Source organism: Lodderomyces beijingensis, assembly GCF_963989305.1.
Source record: "Lodderomyces beijingensis strain CBS 14171 genome assembly, chromosome: 6".
NCBI lineage: Eukaryota > Fungi > Ascomycota > Pichiomycetes > Serinales > Debaryomycetaceae > Lodderomyces > Lodderomyces beijingensis.
This window is the reverse complement of record NC_089975.1, coordinates 632,769-657,530: the sequence shown is the minus strand read 5'-3', so window position 1 is coordinate 657,530 and position 24,762 is coordinate 632,769. Positions and strand designations below refer to the sequence as shown.

General features: G+C 45.1%; 7 protein-coding genes across 7 annotated transcripts; 5 read left to right on the top strand and 2 right to left on the bottom strand. All coding sequences in view use genetic code 12, as the record gives it.

Annotated features, from left to right (window-relative positions):
- Positions 1 to 1,866: 1,866 nt before the first annotated feature.
- On the top strand, positions 1,867 to 2,106 carry LODBEIA_P50070 (uncharacterized protein; the record flags this gene model as incomplete). Its single annotated transcript, XM_066975292.1, has 1 exon — positions 1,867 to 2,106. The coding sequence occupies one exon, from the start codon at positions 1,867 to 1,869 to the stop codon at positions 2,104 to 2,106; it is 240 nt and encodes a 79-aa protein (XP_066831945.1).
- A 314-nt stretch (positions 2,107 to 2,420) lies between these two features.
- On the bottom strand, positions 2,421 to 6,032 carry LODBEIA_P50060 (uncharacterized protein; the record flags this gene model as incomplete). The annotated part of the gene is made up of 1 exon (XM_066975291.1): positions 2,421 to 6,032. One exon carries the CDS (start codon positions 6,030 to 6,032, stop codon positions 2,421 to 2,423), a length of 3,612 nt encoding a protein of 1,203 aa, XP_066831944.1.
- Positions 6,033 to 7,778: 1,746 nt separating this feature from the next.
- Positions 7,779 to 9,452, bottom strand: LODBEIA_P50050 (uncharacterized protein; the record flags this gene model as incomplete). The annotated part of the gene is made up of 1 exon (XM_066975290.1): positions 7,779 to 9,452. The coding sequence occupies one exon, from the start codon at positions 9,450 to 9,452 to the stop codon at positions 7,779 to 7,781; it is 1,674 nt and encodes a 557-aa protein (XP_066831943.1).
- Positions 9,453 to 11,607: 2,155 nt separating this feature from the next.
- LODBEIA_P50040 (uncharacterized protein) lies at positions 11,608 to 13,515 on the top strand (the record flags this gene model as incomplete). Its single annotated transcript, XM_066975289.1, has 1 exon — positions 11,608 to 13,515. The coding sequence occupies one exon, from the start codon at positions 11,608 to 11,610 to the stop codon at positions 13,513 to 13,515; it is 1,908 nt and encodes a 635-aa protein (XP_066831942.1).
- Positions 13,516 to 18,009: 4,494 nt separating this feature from the next.
- On the top strand, positions 18,010 to 21,438 carry LODBEIA_P50030 (uncharacterized protein; the record flags this gene model as incomplete). The annotated part of the gene is made up of 1 exon (XM_066975288.1): positions 18,010 to 21,438. One exon carries the CDS (start codon positions 18,010 to 18,012, stop codon positions 21,436 to 21,438), a length of 3,429 nt encoding a protein of 1,142 aa, XP_066831941.1.
- Positions 21,439 to 21,882: 444 nt separating this feature from the next.
- Positions 21,883 to 23,322, top strand: LODBEIA_P50020 (uncharacterized protein; the record flags this gene model as incomplete). Its single annotated transcript, XM_066975287.1, has 1 exon — positions 21,883 to 23,322. One exon carries the CDS (start codon positions 21,883 to 21,885, stop codon positions 23,320 to 23,322), a length of 1,440 nt encoding a protein of 479 aa, XP_066831940.1.
- Positions 23,323 to 23,644: 322 nt separating this feature from the next.
- Positions 23,645 to 24,658, top strand: LODBEIA_P50010 (uncharacterized protein; the record flags this gene model as incomplete). Its single annotated transcript, XM_066975286.1, has 1 exon — positions 23,645 to 24,658. One exon carries the CDS (start codon positions 23,645 to 23,647, stop codon positions 24,656 to 24,658), a length of 1,014 nt encoding a protein of 337 aa, XP_066831939.1.
- Between the last annotated feature and the right edge of the window lie 104 nt (positions 24,659 to 24,762).

The following is a 24,762-nucleotide window of genomic DNA, read 5'->3' as shown; positions in this document are numbered from 1 at the left end:
CAGTAAAGAGACGTAAGGTGATTTCCACAGATTCAAGTGTGGAGAGCGGATTTCAATAATTTCCTCCTTGCTCGGAAAGCTTGCCCTCCCTCCCCTTGTTTCCTCCCAGTACCTTAACAAAAAAAAAAAAGGAACGACGCCAGTGATGCCAGTAGCTGTCACACCAGGTACTGCTATACCGGGTCCTACCGTTCGATGTAAGTGCTATGAGATTCCTCTAGCGTTCGGTCCTCGATTTTATTCTTGTCTTGAACCTCTTTAATTGTTGCATTTATTGTTCCTTAACTTTTTTCTAGCGGCATATGAGGAAGAAGGAGGGGAAGAGAGAGAGAGCGAGAGGTAGCAAGAGAGCGAGACGAAGAAGATCGAAGGATTAAGATCAAAGGAGTAAGATCAAAGGAGTAAGACCAAAGGAGTAAGACCAAAGCAAGATCAAGGGGAGATGGTGGTGACGTGAACTTGCTTTCAATTGCCTTGGGTGAGAGGTTCGTCGGCACACACACACACACAGTTAGCGTTTCCCATTGGCGCGAGAGAGGGAGAGGGAGAGGGAGAGGAGGGGGGCAGCGAGGGGAAGGAAAGTGGTAACACCTTTTGCCCGTTCACTCGGGGGAGAGCCAATTGGCCAAACTGACAAACCAGCTCATTGGCTGACCGGTTAATTGACTAACCGACTCACCACTAGCTCTACGGCACGACTTCTTCTGGGGGGGGAAAAGGGAAGCGGGGGAAGGGTTGGAATCGTCAGTTCTTAGCAAGATCCACTCGAGATTCAAAAAAAAAGACAAAAAAGAGTCTGATGTGACAGCACCCCGAGCACACACACCGGGTCAATCTCGCTGGTATCTCTCTCCACCTGCCGACTGCCGTGGGGAAAGAAAAAAATCAGCCCAGAATAAAATCGAAATCCCCCCAAGAAATTCATGGTGCTTTTTTTTTACTCTGTTTTTCTTCGTAGTCTCTCTCGTCACTTATTGGGCTGGTGATTTCAAGGCGTTTCGATACCCATCACTTACGAGATTGCACGATCTCACCTCTCTTTTTCATTGGTAGATCCAAGTCGGCAACTGTTTGATCTCGTGTGATCTCTCTCTCTCTCTCGTGTCATTCTTTGGCTTGAAATCTGAGATCATATCGGAGACATGAGAGATGTAGGATAGCAATTGGTAGCGCCGCTGCGCTACTCCTTCCCTGTTACAAGGTGGTAGGCACATGGTAGCATCTCGGGCAACTGGTCACGTGGCGAAGTCTCCTCACATCCCACACTTTGTCACGAACGGCACTTGTATGTCAACTGGGCAAGGGAGAGATTGCATACCCGCAAACTCAAACGCCTCTTCTCTTTTTTGGCTCATGTCAAGCAAGTTCAAAAGTCAGGCTTCCATCCCGGCAGCCGTTACCTCTTGGGACTAGGACGGTCCAGCTTGACTTCCTCGTGTGGCAAAGCGTCGTTTTCTCGAGAACAAACCATCACAGTTTCTATATCTCAGAATTGGCACCAAGCCACCCCCAAACTCCAATCACGGCGAAAAAAAAATAAACGAGATTCTCCAAACTCAGTTCATTCAAAAGCAGTTGAGCTCGTCTTCAGAAAGAATATACATATATTTATAATTTACAATTTACCCGCAGCCTACGGCTTGTACGCATAGCTTGCGTTTTCCGCGACTTGCTTCAGAAGATCACTGTTCCTGAACAATTTTGCTGCAAAAGTCAAAAGGTCGATGAAGTGTCGCAATTAATATCGTCATGACGTCACGTGATGCACCCTGGCCGACACCCCAACACCCTCACACCTCGAAAATTTCAACCCCGATTGCAAAACTCCATCACCACTCACTCATCCAACCACCCCAAAAAAGGAGAATGAAGAGAAAACTATCAGGTTTGCAAAGAGACGTACTCGCACTATACAAGCAGTGTATCAAGACGTCATACAGTAAGCCGAAAGAGACACAGCAACATTGGAGAAACTATATCCGCGAGGAGTTCCACAAGTATCGCAACCTACCCAAGCGACAATTCAGCACCATTGAGCACTTGTTGCGCACGGGTCTGCGGAGGTTGGAGATGTTTCTGAATCCCCAGATTAAGGATATTCATTGAGTGGGGGAAGAGCTGTTAGAGATGGACCGCGACTGGTTCATATTTTGCCGAGATGGGAGATGGATCGCGTGTGAGATTCCGCCCCTCTCACCCACGATTGCAAGAACAAACGGTGTTCGTGACTAAGAATCGGAAAACAAAAAAGGGGAAGCGTTTCTAAATGTCCTGAGATATTACTGCTACTTATTTATAAATGCATGTGATGAATATATATATTCTTTTCAAAAAAAAAAAAAAAAAAAAACCAAAAGAAAACCTCCCACCTGAATTGAAACCAATTTTAAAAAAAAAACAAAAACCCATCTAATCTCGACTTATGTAAATATCCGTTCTGATTCACGCAACAACAACTCGGTAACGTCATTGCGGAGCCCCATATCGGTCATCTCGCGTTCTCCCAGTCGGTCTCGTGCTAGAGTAGGCGCAAAGACAACACTAAGGTTCTTATACCCCATCCGATTCAAATGATTCAAATCATTAACCTTGTGCAAATGAAGGCACAACTGACTCAACGCGCAATGGTTGGCAGGTGGGAGTCTCTTGACCAAATAGACAAGCTCCTTGACTCTCATATCCTCTGGCGACTGCCCGATTCTTATAAACTCGTCATACATCACGTAGGGGACGATGGGGTCCGGCAACTTTCTCAAATACCGCTTGAGTGCAGACGTCACCGCGTGAATGTCTCCGTTGGTCACCAAGTCCTCCACCTTGTTGAACTGCTTCTCGTCCGATTGGTTGCTCGGGTTCAAATTGGCAAACGCATTTTCAATGGCAACAATGGCAGAACTGCCTCCGGAAACTCGATAGATACCTTCGTAATCCAATCCGCGATCTTCAACTTCCTTGAGACACCGCGAGATGATAAACGGCACAGATGTTTTTTCAAACCCGGCTCGCTGCTGAATGGTGGAGTTGAATAAAGATGAACCTGGTGTCGATGCAGCGGAACCGTTGGAGTCACCGCCTAGAAACGAGTCCAAGATGTTTGTGGAGACTGATTTGGTGAATTTCCCATTGCCATACACATTCCCGGCGGCACCGTTATTATTGCCGTTGGCGGGCACGCGCAATGCATTAGAGGAAAGACTGTTGGGCAATCTCGATGCTGAATTGGGGTTCTCGCCCTGGCTTGTGGCCACCACTTGCGGAGCACCCACTTTGCCACGTCTCCAAAACTTCAACTTGGTGGCCTTTTGAGGCTGCTCCTCCTCGGACTGGGCACTGTTTTGCAAATTGTGGCCATTGTGCAAGAATTGTTGGTGGTGTTGGTGGTGATGCTGCTGGTGATGTTGATGGTGTTGAGGGAAATGGAGATGCTCCAGCCTCAAATCTCTCATGGGGGATGCCGATGAAAAGCTATTGTTGTTGGCAATGGTTGACATGTCAAACGAATCAGTATCCAAGCTCGAGGACCGTTCAGAAATCCTCGACTCCAAAACTCTATTCTGCGCAGTCAACTCCTGGTTTTCGTCAGTCAAGTGCGATCTGTCAGCTTTCAACTCTTTAATCTGCTCAATCAACGTTTCATAGGTGCTGGATTCAGAAGCAACTGAATGTTGCAACGATTTCAACTCATCAACAAGTCGCAATTTCTCATTCTTTAATTTTTTGACGTCCTGATCGAGAATGTTGCGTTCTGCCAACAACTTCTGCACTTCAGGCTTCAAGAATGCGTAGTGATCAACTTCTCCATACATGGCAGTTGAATCAGACGTCAGTCGCATGTGACTAATGGGAGAACGGTTACTCGTGCTATTGAGGGCCGAGTAGTTTCCCGAGTTGCTCATAACAGAACCTTCTGAAATGTGGCGTGTATGGCTTGACTGTCTAGGGGAACTTGCTTCATCCTTGGGTGATTTGAAAAATGCAAACTTTGACAGAGTATTGCCCGACTTTGTACGTTTATGCTTCAACGTCCGCAACACTGACGACTTTCTCGACAACTGGGCCTCTTTGGGCGGCGTGTCAACGTCATGGGGCTGACTCTGACTCTGATTTTGATGCTGATTTTGATGCTGATGCTGATGCTGGTGTTGTCCTTCCAAGTTGGTAACTGCAGGAGTCACGTTGCCAATCATTCTATTTAAAGTACCTGCTTGCACTGGGGTAACATGTGCTTCGTCGCTCCTATGCTTTTCTAGCCTGTCGACTGTGTCAACTCGTTCTCTGCTTGGTCTGTTTCTCATGGGCGGCTTGCCAGCCTCGGGCACTTCATATGTGACCCCTTCTAGTCCCAATCCATGCGCCATCGATTCGTCAAACTTCAGTCTGCTTGATGGATTCTTCTTCGAAGGGGTGCTTGGGAGAGGCAACTTCGGTGGAGGCGATGACAAGGAAATGCCAGTGCCTGATCTTGGTCTTGGTTCCTGCTGTGGAGTGCAAATGACTTGCGGGAGAATGTCGCTCCGGTCCATGTCATCATTGGTAATATCGTCAATGGTCTCGACTACTCTGGCTTGCCTATTGCCTTTAGCAAACGGTGAGTTCATTGCAGACCTGGAATTCTCGTCGTTTGATCCATGTGGATGCAAATTCGATCCGCTCTGGCGGTGGTTTGGCGTAAGATTCATCAAAGTATTGGGCGAGCTTTCGCTAGGCGTTTTCATTGTTGCATTGTGGAACTCGTTATCGTGGTACTGGTTGGGTGACAAAATGAGAAGATTCTTGCTCTTGTTTTCTAGACTATGCATCAGATGCTGCTTTTGCTGCGGTGTTTGAAGATTGATGTTGTTGGGTCCCGGAAACGCTGCAGCTGGTCTCAACTGGGAAATCTCCTTTTCCGACGGCGTGGTGCCGATATCCAAATAAATTGTTTTTTCAAGGTCGGTCAACTCTTCAGAGGCCAGGGATGTTGGATTCTCGTTGGATATTGTTGGAGTTGAGAAATGGTTAACCAGACGCGTGGCAGAGCTCTTGTTTCTCAAAGATGTGCCATTCCTTTTGGAGCCGTCCCCGCTAGAGTCTGAGTCGGAAGAATCGTGAACTTCTTCAATCGAGAAATCATTCTCGGCTGGCTGAATTTTGTTGCGTGGAGGTTCGGTGGTGTAATTCGCCAATGGTGATTGTTTAAGCAAAGTTTCTTGCAGATAAACGTTTGAATGCGGGGTATAGTATTGCGATTTTGCAGGCGATACAATCGTCGACTCATCCTCTGGTGGTGGTTTGGGCAATGTTTTATTCTTGTGAGACGCTAGCGATGAAAGTGAATTATTCTCTTGGCCATAGAAGCTTGTTGAAGAGCCGCTTCTATTGTTGAACATGTACGATTGTAACAAGCTATTTCTTGAGCTAGCAGCGCTCACTCGTTTTTCATCCTGCAGTTGCAGTTGCAGTTGCAGGTGCAGTTGTTGCAGCTTTTGTTCTTGTTCTTGTTCTCTTTCCAACAAGTGTTGCTTTTGTTGCAACAACGCCAACTGTTTCTTTTTCGCATCATACTTTTTCTTCTTTGCCATCAATTTTTCATGGCAGTCCATGCAAAACAAGCCCTTTGAAGTTCTAGCATATCTCAAATCTTCAATCTTGTTCTTGCAAGATCGGCATTTAAAACAATTTGAACAATAGGCTTGGTCGCCGGTCAAAATGGCCAAGTCGTCAATTTTACGCCCACACTGCTTGCAGTTGTAGGAGCAGTTTGAGCAAATCAAGTTGCCATTGCCCAACACCAAGAAATTCGAGTTGCATCCGAGTGAAGTATCGCATTTCGAACAGTTGAAACAGTCAATATGCCACCTATCCTCGCCCAATTCGTAAGCGTGGCCTTCGTTGATTAGGTTGTTGCATTTCTTGCAGATTTCGCGTTCTCTATTGAGCTCTGGCGTGTGGTTTGCACTTGTATGTGGCGATGGCAGAGGATTGAGATAGTCGTCGTGAATCTGGTCGTGTAGATTCGTGTTTGACGAGGACTTTTTGATCGCGCTGGACATAAGGGGATGGATGGGCCGAGATGAAATGAATAGCTAGTTGCAAAAATCCAACGTCGATAGCAAAGGGTATGGGGGAGGGAAGAGAATTGGTTGCTTGCTTGCTTGCTTGGTTGGCGGTAAGAGCGTTTGATTCTCGTGTAAAGTTAAAAAAAAAAAAAAAAAAGAATGACAAACAGAATACGACGATGGTGGGTAGTACGAAGCGGATGGAACGATGGGAGTGGATGGGAGTTTATGGCGGGAAGAATATGACAAGGAAAGGAAAATGATGGATGATAAAGCGTGCCTCTAAAAAAAAAATTTCTTGTTGAAGTATTCCCCCTGGTTGAATAAAACGTGTATTTTCACAGATTGTCGAATTTAGTAGTATGCTTGATTATATGGTTCGGATTGAGATACTGCGCCATACAAAGACTTCTTGCCAACCAGGTGTCTTTTTCTTTGTTTTTTATTATTCTCTTTTTATTCTTTTTTGGCTTCTATCTGGAGGGCACCAGTCGGAGGTGATAATATGTCTAGCTAAATCCAACCACGACTCTTGGGGCTCGCGGAAGGAACAGAATGACGGGCCTGCCAAAACAAGTCTACTCGCTCAGGTCCAGTTTTTTTTTTTACGCGGGAGAGTAATGTTGAGAGAATTGAGACGCAGGTTAGTCGCTAGTTGGAAACGAGGTTTCAACGTTTATAAAAATCCCTCTTTCTCCAGTTCCCTTAAAGCTTCTTAAACTTCACAGACTTGAAGAGTACATACGCAGGGCGTTTCGAGCTTCTTGACGAAGCTAGGTGCTTGTGTTGGCAGTGTGCCTGCGTAGCAGAGACTATTTCAAGTTTCTTAATATGGTAGTGCTTCGATATACCTACATTCGTCTCCACTGACTACAATTGCAGCAACAGCAACAACCGTGGCTGATTCAAAGAAAGTACAAGTTCAGCTGTCGATAAGAAAGAAACGGGTATTTCGAAGCACATAGGGCAACAGCAACGGTCCCCGTCTCTATACAAATGCAGACCCACAACTCCCCTTCCATCCCCGCCTCTCTCCCCTTTTCCTTTTGCATGAACTAGCTAGAAGAAACATTTCTCCCTTCTTCTTCTTCTTCTTCTTCAGTCACGCATAGGATATAGTGGCGATGAGGCGGCGACATGCGTGGGCTTTTTTTTTATCGATGAAACTCAGCCTTCCCGTGTAAGCCAACTGCTATTCGGCTTACACTCAACATGGTGTCGCGAAATGCAATTTCAGGACACACCCACACCCACATACACACACTAGGCATGCGGGTGTTGTGGTCTCTCATACTGCCTTATATTGCAAAACATACGGGTTGGACTCGATGGATAAATGCCAACTCAAGCGGCGCAGAAAGAGGTGGGCGTTACCCTGCCCTCATCTTCACTCAAAAAAACGCAGGTTTCTGCATGTGGTAATCAAGTTTGAAACAAGAATGTTCCTGTTTACCTTCCTACCGATCTATCGATCTATTAATACAACTGAAAAAAATCACTTGGCGTGATTCGTAAAGCTAGATCAACCACTCTTAACACCCAAATATGGTTGTTTTTCGCAGTCATTTTCTTAACTCCCGATATTCTCTCTTCTTTTTGACTTTGGGGCTTGTTGATCTAAGCGGACATGAAACGTGCCGAAAGAGAAGCGTTTGTCCGTACAAACTTGCTCGATTTTCAGAATGAATGAAAAAAAAAAAACAAAAAAAAAAAACAAAACAAAACAAAACTGGCTTCATTTCACAACTCCTCGGCAGTCAAGTCGTTTTTGATCTTGAATGGCGCGCCTCTCCAATCAATCTCATGGCCCCACATGGCAATGATCCAAATGGGCAACGCCAACAATTCTCTAATGCACCATACTTTGAACCATTGCCAGAACTTATGCACCAGGTCAATCACACACACGGAGTTCATCCATTGCGGAAGATATGTGATGTTGGATTTGTCCTTGGCAAGCATGATGAGGACATTGTATTGGATGTAGTCGGTGAGCAACCAGATGGTCATGTGCATCAAGAACCACTTGATGGAAAACCACTGGCTGAAAAACACGGTGGACACGGCAAATGTTCCGTAAATGCCGCAAACTATCGATTCCGTCGTTGGCTCAATCAACGTGGCCATCAAGACCATATACTTGCGCACACGCAACCACCGTACTCTGCGCTTGACGTAGTCTTGCACCGTGTTGTTTTCGGGACTCAACGGCTGGACAACAACGTCGCCCGTGAGTCCCGTGCGTCCATTGCAATTCTCCCACAAGGCGATGCCAATCATGTTGTCTTCGCCAATGTATCGAGAAAAGAACTTGATGGCGTTACCGGGGATGGATTGGCTGGTGTAATCGAGGGCGTCGCGCTTGACTTTTGGGTCTCTGAAAAAGTGCGAGTCCTTAAAAGGCATGAGTTTGACCGATTGGTCCAAGTCTGATTTTCTGTAAATGTTGGATTTGCCATTGACGCAGGGGGCCACGGCCAAATTGTTGAGGGAAATGTAGAATTTCGAATGCGATGTGTGGAGAAACATTTCGTCGAGCGTAGCCCCTAGTTTCTTTCCACTCTTGCTCAAATTATGCTGTTTATGCTGTTTATGCTGTTTATGCGGATGCTGTAATGATTCCCAAGTGGGAGTCGATGACCTGCTTGGAGTTGTTTTCCGGTTGGTGAGTGAATGCATCGAGTTATCCAGGTCTTCGTCCGAGGCAGTTGGAGTAATGCGGTTCTCCAAGTGATCTAATGCAATGGTTTCCCAGCTTGAATCCAGGATGGAGTCGGTGCACACCGCCAAGGGAACGTGGTGCACCAATTTCACGGGTCGCTGGTCTCCCAATTTTCTGCCATTGTTCAAGTTCAGATTCAATGTAACCACCGAGTTCTTCAAAATGTTGGAGCTGGCCCACACATTGCTGTCCATGACCCACAAAATGTCGAACTTGGCCTTGATGAACCCCTTTGCCAAGTTGTTGACTTTGGGGTTCGGCCCATAGTGCTCCGTGCTGATTTTCAGTTCTTCATTGTAGCCCTCGCTGATCAAGATTTCGGCATCGATGGTCGGATATCGTTTGATGAGTTTCCTGATAATCGGGATGCTTCTGTCGCGCGGGTTATCGACGCAAAACAAGATTTGAATCTTCTCCAGCGGGTAATCCTGAACAAAGGACGACTCCAAGCACGAGCTGAGTTCAGGGTCTATTCCCTTTATGGGCCGGATAATGGTGACTCCTTCTAGAGTTGCTAGCTCTTGTGCATCCTTGGAGGGTCCAGGCACGCCACCAGCCGCGGTCAAGTTCTTCCGAGACCTGAATTTGAGCAAGATCTCGATAAAGCCGCTGTAGGCTGCTATTAGGATCACAATGTACCATATGAGAAAGAAGACTCCCGCAAAGTACCGCAGCCACGATAGTTCCTCCATCTTGGTGAAAAATAAATAAATGAATAAATGAATAAATGAATAAATTAAATAAACAAAAAAAAAAAAAAAGGAGAGAGACCAAAAAAAAACTTGGAAAAAATTTGTAATGCGAATGAGTTGAGTGAAGGATTTTTGATACTTCAGTCTTGCCCAAACTCTAGATTAATCAAATGTGAAGCTGGATGGAGTTGTGGTGTGTTGCAGGAGAGCCTCTCGTGTCTTTTTGTCTTGTTTTTTTTTTTTTTCTTTTCCTGTTCTTTAACTTTGTCAAAGCGAGAAAATATCATTATGGGAGGCTGCACGTGAGTGACAGAACCGGTGCATCCAAAGTCCGACAACAAATACCTTGAAGCCGACCAAAACCGCACCGCGAGATGGTGGCTTTGGGGTTGTGTACAACAGTTTTCCCCATGGCAAACCCTCACAGACCCGGTTCAAACTCCGTCATCTTTGTGTGTGTGTTTGTGTGGGCAGGGTAGCTGAACTAGCGAACAAATGCTCTTCTCTGTTCTCTAGGACCAAACTTTGAAATGTCTGGATTTGAAAGATTCTACTAGGGGGAGGGAGGGACTTGAGTTTGGCGAGTTTGGCGAGTTTGGCCCTGATATGAGGCTTCAGAGGGGCGATATTGAGTGTATACTGTTTCAACGTTTGCAGCTCATAAACGTGGTGTAAAAAACTTTTTTCATTCATCGGTCCAGCTTTCCGGTACCGCTTGCCGCTGGATCGGATCACCTGAATAATTGTGAGAGTATGGAGTGTTTTTAAGCTGGGCCAACGAGCAGCGGTCTCTTTCTACCCCAGATCCGGACTTATATGTACATGTGTACATATATACGCATATACACAGTATACACATCCACAGATATGTGTATGTCTATTACCGGCTTGATTGCCGGGAGCGGCCCAGAGAGTGTGGGGGGGCTACGGCACAAAGGCTTTTCACTTGACTCTGGGGTGTTGAGATTAGGAAGCCATAGGCAACAAAGACCGATGAAACAAGTGAAAAGGGGTTTTTGTTGCAAAAACTTGCTTGGTATAGAGTCATGGTTGAACTTTTGAAACACCGTTCAACTTTTGTCTTTCCATTTTTTTCTTCTCTGTGAATCCACCTTGCATCATTGCACAGTAGATGGAAAGATGCTTGGAAAAAGAACAGCCACTAGATGTACACGTTGGCACTCTTTTTTTTTCCACTTTTCTATTGTATTATTTGTCCTTTTGTCCATTTGAGGATCAGGAGAGGATAGAGATCGCTTTACATGTGGAGTCTGGGGATAGTTTGAATGTAAAGAGCACCGACACACGGTTGATGTTACTAGAACTGCCATCACCACCGTGTGGATCCACTCCATGACCTCGGAAGCAAAGGCATTTGTTAGCCAGGGAAAGCCACACACACATGCCCACTATAAGCAAGACAGCAGCTCGCGAAAGAAGAGAAAAAGAACCAACAGTATAGCCGACAACAGCTGCATGGTTACATGGCTCGATGGCCATATGGCTCTATGTCTATCAGGGTTGTATGGGTTGTAAGTGGCCCAATTACCCTCGGTTTTTATAGGTGTGGTCGTGCACTCTGGTATGCAAACGAGAAAAAAATAGCTCCCCCACAAAATCATAAGACAGCAGTTTGGTGCCGAGTGGAAACTCTCCCACCACCACCACCACCATTACCACCAGCGTAGTCCTCTCCGTCGCCCGCCAACAAATCAGATACCGAGACAACTACAGGGAAAAAGAAAAAAAGAACTCCACGGTTCCAGTGCTTGAAAAATTCACGGTTACAGGATCTCTCCAGTGGACAGACAAAAAGAATCCAATCTCTATACCCGCAGCCTCCATTATTCTTCTTCCAATATATAAAGCAGCTGAGTTCGCTCTCACTTCTTGACCCTCCCTACGTGATCCGAGTTGGTTAAGATCTTTTGCAGGAGATATATCCACAGCTATAGAATCAGAGTCTTTTTTTTCATATTTATTTATTCATAGGCGAGTTGCACCAAATTCAATTACTCGTTCTTAGACCATTCATTTCAGCTTAAATCTATTGGTAGATTCCTTTTTTTTTTACACCAAATAGACCTCATATATATATATATATATACCACTGTTTAGAGAGACTTGATCTGCTCCTCGTTGTTGCTTTTTTCAAATGTTCAAGTTAAGTTTGACCAAGGGACAATTAGCAGCTGCATTCAACAAGACATCGACTAAAGCCATTATAATGCCCATTTTGCAAACAAAGCCCTTTTCGTCCCTGTCCGCTAAGGGCGAGACCTACAAATTTCAATCGCAATTGCCCAAATTGCCCGTTCCCGAGTTGCAAGAGACTGCTGGTAAGTATGTCAATACCATTGAGCCATACTTGACTCCGCAGCAATTGGCAGACTCGAAAGCAAAAGTTGACCGTTTTATCCAGCCAGGCGGTGTTGGCGAGGAATTACAAAAAAGATTGGTTGCTTTTGCTCAGGACAAGGATAACTGGTTGGCTGAGTTTTGGGACGACTACGCCTACATGTCGTACAGAGACCCCGTTGTGCCATTTGTTTCCTATTTCTTCTCCCACAAGGATATCAGAAACATTATTGGTGAAGACCAGTTGTTGAAGGCTACCTTGATTGCCTACTACACAATTGAGTTTGCCGAAAAAGTGCAAACTGAAGTTTTGGAGCCAGAAGTTATCAAGGGAAACCCTTTTTGCATGAATGCTTTTAAATACATGTTCAACAACTCGAGAGTTCCAGCTCCAGGGTCCGACATTACTCAGCACTATGACAGCAATGCCAACAGGTTTTTCATTGTTGTCTACAAGAACAATTTCTACAAGGTGCCCACCCACGATGCCACCACAGGCGAGAGATTGAGCAAAGGTGAAATATACAGCTACCTTCAACAGGTCAAGAATGACCCAACACCAAAAGGCTTGGGCTTGGGTGCCTTGACTTCGTTGAACAGAGACGAATGGTTGAGTGCTTACCAAAACTTGTTGAAGTCCCCTGTTAACGAGGCTTCCTTGACGGACATTTTCGCTTCTACTTTTGTCGTTTGCTTAGACGACAATACTCCAAAGACCATTGAAGAAAAGTCTAAAAACTGCTGGCACGGAGATGGACAAAACAGATTTTTCGATAAGCCATTGGAGTTTTTCGTTAGTGCCAATGGTAACTCTGGTTTCCTTGGTGAACACTCGAGAATGGATGCCACGCCCACTGTGCAAATGAACAATACCATTTTGAAGCAGATTGCTCAAACCAAGCCCGAAGATTTGCTTGCCGAGATTGCCACCGTGGCACCTAAAGTTGGCCCCGCGACTATTTTGCCATTTGACATTAACCCCACCACGAGAGCCAACATTGCCTCGGCCATTGTCAAGTTTGACGCCACCATTGCTGCTCATGATGAAGAAATCTTCCAACACTGGGGCTACGGTAAAGGCTTGATTAAGAAATTTAAGACCTCGCCCGATGCCTATGTGCAAATGTTGATGCAATTGGCCTACTACAAATTGACTGGTAAAGTGAGACCCACTTATGAATCAGCCGCCACTAGAAAGTTCCTCAAGGGCAGAACTGAAACCGGTAGAACCGTTTCGAACGAATCGAAAAAGTTTGTTGAGACTTGGGTCGACCCTAACTCGTCGATTGAGGATAAAGTTGCCACTTTCCAAGCAGCCACTAAGCAACATGTTGTGTACTTGACGGCAGCTGCAGACGGTAAAGGTGTCGATCGTCACTTGTTTGGATTAAAGTCAATGTTGAAGCCAGGCGAGCCAGTTCCCGAGATCTTTACCGACCCCGTATTTGCATACTCGCAAACCTGGTACATTTCATCATCGCAAGTTCCTTCTGAATTTTTCCAATCCTGGGGTTGGTCACAAGTTATTGACGATGGTTTCGGGTTGGCTTACTTGATCAACAACGACTGGATCCACGTTCACATTTCATGTAAACGTGGCAATGGATTGAAATCGGACCAATTGAAGTGGTTTCTTGTCGACAGTGCCAATCAAATGCAAGACGTTTTGGTGAAGGGATTGTTGGGCGACCAAGCTAAATTGTAAGAACACAAGAGAGAAAAAAAAAAAAAAAAAAAAAAAAAAGGAAAAGAAAGGAAAAGGAAAACTGGCTTGAATGTGATGATGGTTTTTCCTAGATAGAGTAGTCAGCAAAGATTTATGGTGAAAAATTTGAAAAGGATTGTACTAAATAGCGTGCGTGTTCTTGTTTGCTGGGACCAATTTGCAATATCTCCACCTCCTCTAGCTTATAACTCCATCGAGACCCTATCTTGCACGCCCTAGGAATAAGAGGGGCGAGAGGCAAGGGGGAAAGAGAAAGGCAGCGGGCGGCTCCTCGGGGCTGCCAAGATTATTCAGATGGGGCAGCTGATCAACTTATTTGCCCCGATCATCTCCAGAATCGCCAATTTGTCGAGTTCAACGCAATCAAAAACAGGTCGTAAGACAAGTTTGAAAATCAGGCAGTCAGATAATTTGCTCACTTGAAGTAACGTGGACCAGGAATGACGTCGCAAGGGCACAGTTTTACCCGACTCGAGGCTGATGCACCGTGGTCAATGAGGAAAGCTTAATGCGATATTCTATACTTTACACATCGTTGTCTTGTTCAAGGTTTGAGGCGAGACCTTACCACCTTAGGCTAGGCAAACAAAAAAAAATCGTCTTCTTTGTATGGACGCCTGGATGTGGTCAAATTATGAAAATCTTCGAGTTGAGGCTATGATTTTCAAATGTGGCGAAGAGTTTTTCTCCTTTTTTCTTTAAATTACGAGAGCGTGGGGAACTTTTGTTGCTGCTTGTGAGAAGCAGTGCAACATTTTTTGATGGTCTTTCATGTGTGTAGATGTCGTGACTTTAAGGATGTCCGTTGCTACATCTGTGATACTCCTCCCGTCTTAAAACGAAACTGGTTGAGTGATGTCTATTTTTTTATTTTAAAACGGGGTGAGCGAGGTGGCAAATGAGGAGTCGGGCATGAGTCGGTTGGTCACTGACCATACAGCCCAAGATCGATCTCGAGATCTCTAATTAACATTTTTCTATTTTTTTTTTATCGATGTTTTTGAAGCAATGAATGGATGGCGCTTGTTATTACTGTACAACTAGGCTAGTAGACCGGTAAATAAAAAGTTAGTCATGAAGATTTCTGTACGGTGTACACTTGGTCGAGGAGGGGGTCTTGACAACGCCGTTCGTTGAGATCGTTAGAGGACGTGGTCCATAATTTTATTTTAGAGGTGGTGGAGATGGTGGTCTTTTCGGTCTAGTGGTGGTGGCGGTGGCGCGTGCTTCACTTGTGTAGAAAGATACCCAGAGTTATACTCATTGCATCTTGTTGCACCATTGGAAACGAGCAGCCCCTTCCCTCCTCCCCACCTAAAACAGATTCATATGCTCCATATCTGGAGCTGTTGTGGTTCATTCCATTTGTGATGTGAAATTTCTACATTACGAGCTGCTGCATGGCTGCGAAAAACAAAAAAAAAATACATATGCAATTGTTTTACACAGGGCAGATTGTGATACTATCCACACACGTTTGCTTGTTTGAGGATGGGTTTTTATTTTTGGCACAGGGGGGGATCATATATAGAAAAAAAAGGACTATCTGGGTAAAAGGGCCTCTTGGGTGAGAGAGAGGAAGAGATGAAGGGCGATGATTTCGAATCAAGGTGGGATCGTGTGCTATTGTTAGCCTGGCCACATTTAAAGATCGGCCTAGTTGTTGTCTTGACATTGGAGATGACTTTCTCTTTCCCTTTCTCTTTTTATTTTTGCATGATTTTGAATTTTGAAGCACTGTAGGTTGTGTAGTTTTGGTTTGAAGTCGAGATTTGATGGTAAAAATTGAAAGAAGAAACGAACTTTTGTACAGGGTGATAACCGTGTGGATGGCGTGGCTCGGAGTACTCTAGCCTCGGAAAAAGAGTCAGAAACTGGAGATAAAGTGTTCTCGTGGTGGTTTCAAAAGATAGATCAAATGTCTTTAAGCTTTAGCACTAGTTGAATTTAAAATACGGTTTTTTTGATTTTAATTTTGATTCATTAGTAAAAATAAAGTCTAATAGCGAAGACGACTGATGATGCACCCTTTCTTGAAACTGAATCGGTGAACAATTAGCATTCTCAATTGACTACATCGAGTCAACAAAAAAACAACAAAAACAACAAAATAGCACAACAAAAAATCAAAAAATAGCAAAAATATCCATCATCGAAAGCCATTAGTTTAATCGTCAAAAGAAAAAAGAAAGAAAGAAAAACGAACAGTATTACAGTCGCTCTATGACTAATTTAGGTATTGTATTGATGTGCTTTCTACACGAACAGGCAAGAGAATAGAAAACCAAGCACGAAAGTGGTTTTTCTGGTACCGAGGCAGACTTGATTTGCAAGTGGCACAGGGGTCCATCCATCTGGTATTTATCATCGTCTAAATTCCAAATGTGGGAACACCCGAGTGAATTAGGCTCTAAACACACCAGATCTAAGTTTGTAATAGAGTATACAAAGTGATATCTCTTCTTGGGATTGTTGTTGTTGTTGTTATTATTATCGAACTGAGGCTACACAAAGCCGGGAGGTTCAAAAAGGGGGTTTTTTAAATAGAGAGAGAGGCAACGAAGGAAAGGTACGGCAGTTGTCCTTACAACGCACTCTACACAGCACCCTAGTCAGCAGCCGCTGTCCGTTCTACTCTCTTTGTCTTTTTGCTATATATTTATCCAACATCCAGATCAGCTTTACAACCACGGGGTCTTTTTTAACGTTTTCCTCTACGGAGCAGGAGGACTCAGTTCACCACCGCCATCAGCCATAGCCCTCATCACAACAGTAGCGCACAACTCCCCACATTTCCTATTTCTGTCTAACCAACCTCCCAGCTGCGAAAATAGACGCGTCAAGATCTACAAACACCAACAATCACCCTCGTAGATTTTCAAGCAAAGCAATCACTCCCCCCCTCCTTCATCTTGGGGCATCCTGGTAAACGATACATATATATATATATGTATATAAGAGAGGCAATTTCATCAGTTCAACTGAAATCTCTGAAATAGTAAGATTGCTCAGTACAACAACAACAGCGACATATCACGCGCCTACGAGTTACCAAGCCTACCTTCCAAGCTTCCTTTCCGAGACAATAGCATCGCATACGTTTATCACCACCTTCAGCTTTGGAAAAGAAGAACAATAGAGCAGAATCCAAAAACCTCCTCGAGCTGCGTCAACAAGTGAGCACAACCATCAACCGAAAAGCACGAACCAATTTCAGCATATATTGAAGGGCTGAAACCGAGTTTTTTTTATTTTTGTTCTGATCAACTCATTCGAACTGAAACCACCAAACCCTACTGGTCGACTGAAACACAACCTTTTCGGTGTTATTTCACCCCTTAAACAAAAAAAAATTGCACACTCATTCAAAAAGCCGCCCCTCAATCAAACGACCGAGGCGGAAAAACACGTACCTGAGCAACAAAAGCAACAGGGGGGAAAAAAGAAAAAGAGCGTGCAGAGAAATTAATAAGCGACTTGACTTTTCTTTTTTTGCAACCATAACTGTGGTGTTGACTTGACAGCCTTCGAACCCTCCCGAACTTCGACTCTTGAACTAAGCAAGGCAGAACGAGAAGGCAAAAGTGATCACCAACAAAACCATCACCAAGTTACAGTGCAAGAAACCGAGACAACAAACCAGCTTCAAGCGGTCAAGAGATCTTTATCTACTGCTGCTACTGCTGCCCTTTCTGGTTTTTTTTTTTTGGTTTTTTTTTTCTTTTTGGCTTTCTTTGACAAGTAAGTAAACCCACATTCCAGACTGTTACTGGGGCAACAACAACCACCACCAACACCCCAGCAACAACAACAACGATTTCTCGATCCCCAATTTATCTCACCATTTTCGTTCTCGGTGGAACCTCTCCTCGCTGTATCGCATCACTTTCCCACACTTTGGCTTCTAATCTAGAGGGTATAAGTTACACATTTCCCTTCTCACCAATCAAGGCAGGCCAAACTAGCCACAAGAGGAAATACAGGAAGTTGTTTTGTTGACCCCCTTCTTTTCCACCTCACGAGGCTACACTATACTTCCTTGTCGACCCTGTTGTGCACGCACAGCACCACCGTCATTGCCACCGTCACTGCCACCACTAGCACTAGCTATAACACTGGAACTAGCACTAGCACAGTCACCAGATTGTTTCCACACAGACACACATATATACACGGAGGGAGATAAATACCAACCACCTAAAATACCAACCACCTAAAATACAACCACCACCAACACCACTCCAAAAAAACACGGTGCAGCCACTTTATACCCAGCTTTCTTTCTCCCCTTCTAACCTACCAGCACTCCAGTTTCCTCCGGATTAGACGGCACTATCAGCTTCATTCAACGGAGTCAATAGACATTCACATTTGGACCTCGATTTTGTTCTTTTTCTTCTTTTTTTTTTTTTGCAACTTTTTTCCAACATCCATTATACACACTTGGGACTACATGAACTCCTTTATCAAGAAATGTCTACACCACACAAATCACATAAGCGACAGAAGTCCTCTGTACTGAATCCCGGGTTCTATTTTGTCAACAAAGACCAACCACAGCTACCACCAACACAACAGCAATCACAACAGTCGTTACCTTCATTTAGCCACCAACAGGGCCTACCTCCAAACGAAGAGCATGACCCGTATCCAAACTACAATTTTGTCGCCCCCGATATGAACCGGTCCAAAATATCCGCTTCGGGTAGACTACCGGGGGACTATCTGCATGAAACGCAACAAGGATCACCGTTGAAACGCGGAGCGTCATCTGCCTTTGATCACGGCTCCGATCTCCCAAACATTGCAACTTCTTCACTGGTGCAACCGCAGCCTTCATTTTTCTACCTGGTAAGTCATTACCATGACCCTTCAGTCCAATCGCAGCAGCTGCAGCAAAATTCGGCTACAAATGCCCCAACTTCGTCGTCATCGGATCAAAGCTCAACGTTTCAACCTTCTCAGTACCACCAGCCTCAACTACCGATGTTTGGTGGTGGTGGTGTAACTGCACTTGCGCCTGCGCTTGCACCTTCGTCATTTGCTTACAACACGCATTCCCAACCATCCATGTACGCCACCATTGAAGGCAGTGCGCTGAACAACCTATCGTCATTTGCCCATTCCTACACCGCAACAAGTAGCAAGCAGTACCCCATGCCTGCCACCGGCTTTGCTCCTCCGCCACCACCACCTCCTCCTCCTCCTCATGCTCCTTCTTCATCTTTAGCATCTTCGTCTTTTGCAACAGCTGCAACGCCGCAGCCATTGGGGACGGCCCCCATGGCCGCGTCAACTACTACGCCAACTACAGCATCGGCATCGGCATCAGCGTATAACCGCCACCAAAAGAATAATTTGTCAATTTCGTCGCATCTCACCTTGTTTAATTTAAACAGTCACCCGAATGAACCACTATCAGAACCGTCATTGAAGCGAACGGGAAAGGAAAGCAATGCAGTGTTGAACGACTTGATCTTTGGCTTGACCAGTGTTGATGGCTCCAACATCAACAATTTCCTTCTCTCTGTCCTTTACAAGATCAACTTACCATTCCCATTAGACGACTTCTACAACTTGCTTTATAACAATGACCGCCAGCGGCCCTACGTTAGCAATTTCAACTTCCACCAGAAACTAGACAAGACACCTGTATCGCCCAGCAGCTCCGAAATCAGCATCCACATTATCAACTCGTTGTTAAACACTTTTAAAAACCCCAGCTCCTTAACTGACTATTTTCCCGCGCATGACGATAAAGAAAGCAAATTAAACACCATCAACTACCACGAGTTGCTTCGAACGTTTTTGGCGATCAAAGTGCTCAGTGATATGATGATACAATTACCGCTCACGTCAGATGAAGATCCGCAAAATTACACCATACCAAGGCTATCCATCTACAAGACTTACTACATCATTTGCCAGAAATTGATTGCGAGCTATCCAAGCTCGTCAAATACCGCAAGCGAGCAGCAGAAGTTGATATTGGGCCAATCAAAATTGGGCAAGTTGATCAAGATGGTGTATCCGAATCTTTTAATAAAGAGATTGGGCAGTCGTGGCGAGTCGAAATACAACTATTTGGGCGTCATTTGGAATGAAAACATCATCAACGACTCGATGAAGCAGTTGTGCGAGGAGAATGAATTGCAAGACTTGACTGAAATCTTTAGCAGCGATAATGCAAATGCCAATTCAAACAGGCCAAATCCATTTATGGCCTCGCTCGGTCCGCCCCCTGGTGACGTGTTATCAAACATGAGCACGCCAAGGAAATCCCACCGGCGCCTTTCCTCCAAGCTGAAGATCAAACTAGGCCAGATTAGCGAGTCGTTTCCTGATCTGGGAGACCACAATGGTGGCCGTGGTATTGGTGGTGAAGATAATGACAATGATGATGACGACCAGCAACAACAACAACAACAACACCAGCACCACCATCACCATCACCAACACCACCAACACCACCACCAAAAGGAAGAGTTGCAAGTTGCAAATCCGATTTCATCGCCGAGATTGTCATTTGTCAAGCCCTTTTTAATGTATCCCAACGACCAGAACTTTACCGTGTTGGCCAAGAATGAACGAAATTGGTTTCAAACTTTGCTTGACAATGTATACTCACAAAATCCACACATTGATCGCAACTTGGTTGAGCTGATACTTTTGCAAAATGCCAACTTGAAGAATAACTTTAGTTTGTTGAGAAACCTTATTGACTCGGTCATCAAGCCGCTTCTGGACGACAGGATAACTTTTGACAAGAAGAATGTCGATTTGTCCTTGTACCTAGTGATTGTGTTGGAAGTGTTGCCGTATTTGCTTTTGATCAAGGCCTCCGCCGACATCAACTTGCTCAAGAACTTGCGGTTGAACTTGTTGCACGTCATCAACAACTTGAATCTGGAGTTGAAAAATGTCGACTCGAGCAAGTTTCCCTTGAGCAACTCCACCATTTTCCTCATTCTGTTGAAGAAGCTCATCAATCTCAATGACTTGCTCATCACTTTTATCAAGCTAATCAACAAAAAGTCGTCCAAGAGCATGATGTCAACGGACATTGAAAACTTTCTCAAGATCAACTCCCAGACCATCAAGTTGGATGAAGATACAGGTGACAGCAACCACAATTTTTTCTTCAATTTGAGCACCACGTCTATGGGGGAGATCAATTTTAATTTCAAGAACGATATCTTGTCGAATGATTTGATCTACACGTTGATTGGATACAATTATGACCCCAAGGTCAACAGTGAGTTGAAATCATCGATATCGATGAACTTTATAACGGAGGAAATCAACATCATTGACGAGTTTTTCAAAAACGACTTGCTCAAGTTTTTGAGCTCGAGCTATTACGACGACGACTATGATGATGACGACGAGTCGGGCTCTCAAGTTGCAACCAACTTGCACAACATTGACACGCAAGTCGATTCGGTCCCACAGCTGGGTGACTTGTCCCAGTCGCAGTTGCAGTCGCAGTCAGCAGGCTCGCAAAAAGTTCCAGGGGACGGTTCCGAGACCGTGCTAACAGCAGGAGAAATGGCCAAATTGAACTCATTGATTGGTCTTATTGACATTAAGCTACTTTCTTCTCATTTCAAGTCAAAGTATCCCATCTTGATCTACAACAATTACATTGCATACATTTTAAACGATATTCTCAAGTACATTTTCCTCAAGCAGCAGCAAGCTCAATTACAGCAACAGCAGCAACAGCAGCAACAACAAAGAGCATCCGAAGATAGTGGTCTGGAATCACAACAACCAAAGAGCAGCAATCCGCTTGGTGAGAATAGTTTTGGAAACTGGTGGGTATTCAACTCATTTATTCAGGAATACATGAGTTTGATGGGGGAAATCGTCGGGTTGCAAGATTGCATTGCACAGGGCTGATCTTGTTGGCTGCCAGACTAGACCCCGACTCCCCTTTCTTCCCCCCCCCCCCCCTTCTCCCTTATTTTTATTATTTTCTCTTAAAATTTTATATATAAACGCTTAGAATTTTATTAATTTTTCAATTCATGAAACTGGCCATAGGGTCCTTGGGGAAAATAAAACCGTACGTTAATGTGAATCTGTTTTCTTTTTCGTATCAGCTCGAAATTGCCCGAGCAGTCTTGATATTCGCTTCATGCGTTAGCGGGATGCTAACGCCGAACGCGTTCCGTTTTCCTCGACTTGTAAGCGCAATCTAGTAGCCCACACAGATAATTTCGGTGGATGCATAAATTGATCTGTATCTATATATACTTATCAATATATCCATCTAGAAATCAGGGATTCCTTCTTTCCAAAAAGGCATCGGATTACCATTAAAAAAAAAAAACACTCTTCAAAATGCAGCACAAATCAGTCATTATACTTGGAGGCGGCATGTCCGGTATCAAAACCGCCATCGACTTATACGCAGGCGGGGTCAAGGACACCATGATCTTGGAAGCAAGATCAAGACTTGGCGGTAGAGTCTTGACGATGGAATCGGAGAGTTTCGCCGGAGCGCGCTACGATATTGGCGCGAGCTGGTTTCATGACGGATTGAGAAACCCGCTATTTGATAAGGCCTTGGCGAGCGGCGATATTGAATACTATTATGACGATGGCAAGTACCGGTTCTTGAGTCAACTGGACGCTGTGGTTGAAACGTGGAAATTTGAAGCTGTTGTCCTGGAGTTTCAAACTTACTCCGCGTTGCAGTATTTGGAAAATCCCCATAAGCCAGATGTCTCGATCAAGGAAGCCTGCATGGAGTATCTTGACAAGTTCAAGGACAAGTTGAATGACCACCAGCGGGAATACTGTCCCGGAGTCATCCGGATGTGGGCCGAGTTGTGGCTTGGCGAGAGCTGGGACAAGTTGTCTGCCAAGTATGCAAACACCGAGCGCCACTTGGGGAGAAACATCCTTGTTAAGAGTGGGTACACCAAGGTGTTGAATAACGAGTTGAAGGAGTTGCCCCAGAGCTACAGAGACACGCAGATCAAGCTCGATTCGCAAGTTGTCAAAATCGACTACTCTGGCAAACACATTGTGGTGTATGTGAAAGATGGCAGTCGGTACAGCTGCGATTACTTGGTGGTGACTATCCCGCAGTCGATTCTCAAAATCAGTGACAAGCACGACGCAGGCTGTATCCAATGGGAACCCGAGCTTCCTCAGCCTATCCAAAAGCTGATTGAAGATGTCAATTTTGGATCTCTTGGGAAATTCATCATGGAGTTCGACGAGTGTTTTTGGCCGCACGACGTGGATAGGTTTTACGCGTTGACCAACAAAGACGCGCAAAACCCAACGCAACGTGTCCAAGCATGGGATTTCCCTTCTTTGCTCGTCAATTACCAATCTGTGCGTGGTGTTCCTGCATTAGTTGCACTCACGCAAAAGCCGCTCTCGAAATACATCGAAGAGCAATTTGCCGCGGGCAAGCAAATGCAAGTCTGGCACGATATCTACAAGCCGCTCATGGCTCAAATTGCCGGCATCTCTGCCGAGACCGACATTCCTGAACCCAAGAATGTTTATTGCTCGCATTGGAACGAGGAGTTTTTCAGTCGAGGTGCCTATGGCGTCAGCTTCGTCGGCACGGCCGATCCGTTAAATACTATTCGTGCATTCGCCAAGGGTTGCCATGGCGGCAAGATCAGGTTTGCTGGTGCCGAGACGATGGATAATACTTCGAGTGGGTGCGTGCATGGTGCTTGGTTTAGCGGACAGAGAGAAGCTAGGGCCATTTTAGACCAGATTTCGGCACAGAATATACAAGGCAAGGGAAAGCTTTGATTAGTTTGAATATATATATCTAGGGGATCTACAGTGCTCCTCTGGAGGCTATATATAGTGGATAAGTAGAGGAAATACAGAGGGTATTTGGAGAGAGGACATCTAAAGAGGACTTTTTTTGCAGCAATTCTAGACACAGTTGGTAGCCTTTTTTTCCGTGGTTGTTCAAAACTCCTCATCTTTCTGTTTTTAACCAAAGGTGCGTTTCCAAAGATAAAGACCTCCAACGGTCCATCTCCTCATAACCACCAAGTTAAACCAGAAAAAAAAAACAGAGAGAGAAGAAGGAAGCAGATAAATAGATAGATTGATAGATCCACATATGTCCTCCAGCTTCAGCCTGACTTCAGATAGCGCACTAAACATGCACGCCAGATTGCCCAACTCCATCAAGATCTTAGCTGGGAACTCCCACATTGAGCTATGTCAGAAAATAGCTGCGCGGCTCGGGATCCCCATTGCACGTGTCGGTGCCTTCCAATACACTAACACCGAGACCGCTGTAGCGGTAGGCGAGTCCGTGAGAGACGAAGACGTCTACATCATTTGCCAGATTGGGTCGGGAGAAGTCAACTATCGTGTCATTGAGTTGATGATCATGATCAACGCTTGCAAAACCGCTAGTGCTCGAAGAATCACGGTGATACTACCAAATTTCCCTTACGCGAGACAAGACCGGAAAGACAAGTCTCGTGCGCCCATCACGGCAAAGTTGATGGCGGACATGTTGACTTCTGCCGGGTGCGGCCATGTCATCACCATGGACTTGCACGCGTCGCAGATCCAGGGGTTTTTCCGAGTTCCAGTTGACAATTTGTACGCTGAGCCGAGCGTGGTGAGGTACATCAAGGAGAAGATAGATTACAGAAACGCCATTATTGTCTCCCCCGACGCTGGTGGTGCCAAGAGAGCCGCGGGTTTGGCGGATCGACTCGACTTGAACTTTGCCTTGATTCACAAGGAGAGAGCCAAGGCTAACGAAGTCTCGAGGATGGTCTTGGTGGGGGACGTGAGTGACAAGGTCTGCGTCATTGTGGACGACATAGCCGATACGTGTGGCACCTTGGCCAAAGCAGCGGAGGTGTTGCTAGATAACAACGCCAAGGAAGTTATAGCTATCGTGACTCATGGCATATTGTCGGGTGACGCCATCAAGAACATCAACAACTCGAAGCTTAAGAGAGTGGTTTGCACAAACACTGTGCCGTTGGAGGACAAGTTGCAGCTCTGCAGCAAACTTGACGCCATCGATGTGTCTGCTAGCATCGCAGAGGCTATAAGGAGGTTACACAATGGTGAAAGTATCTCGTATTTATTCAAACATGCTCCGCTATGATTTATGTATAGAAACCTTTTCTAGCGATATACAACGTCTTTTTTGTCATCGTTATTTGCGTTTACCCTTGATAGAATTGCAAATGTTCGTGGGACCCCCATGTT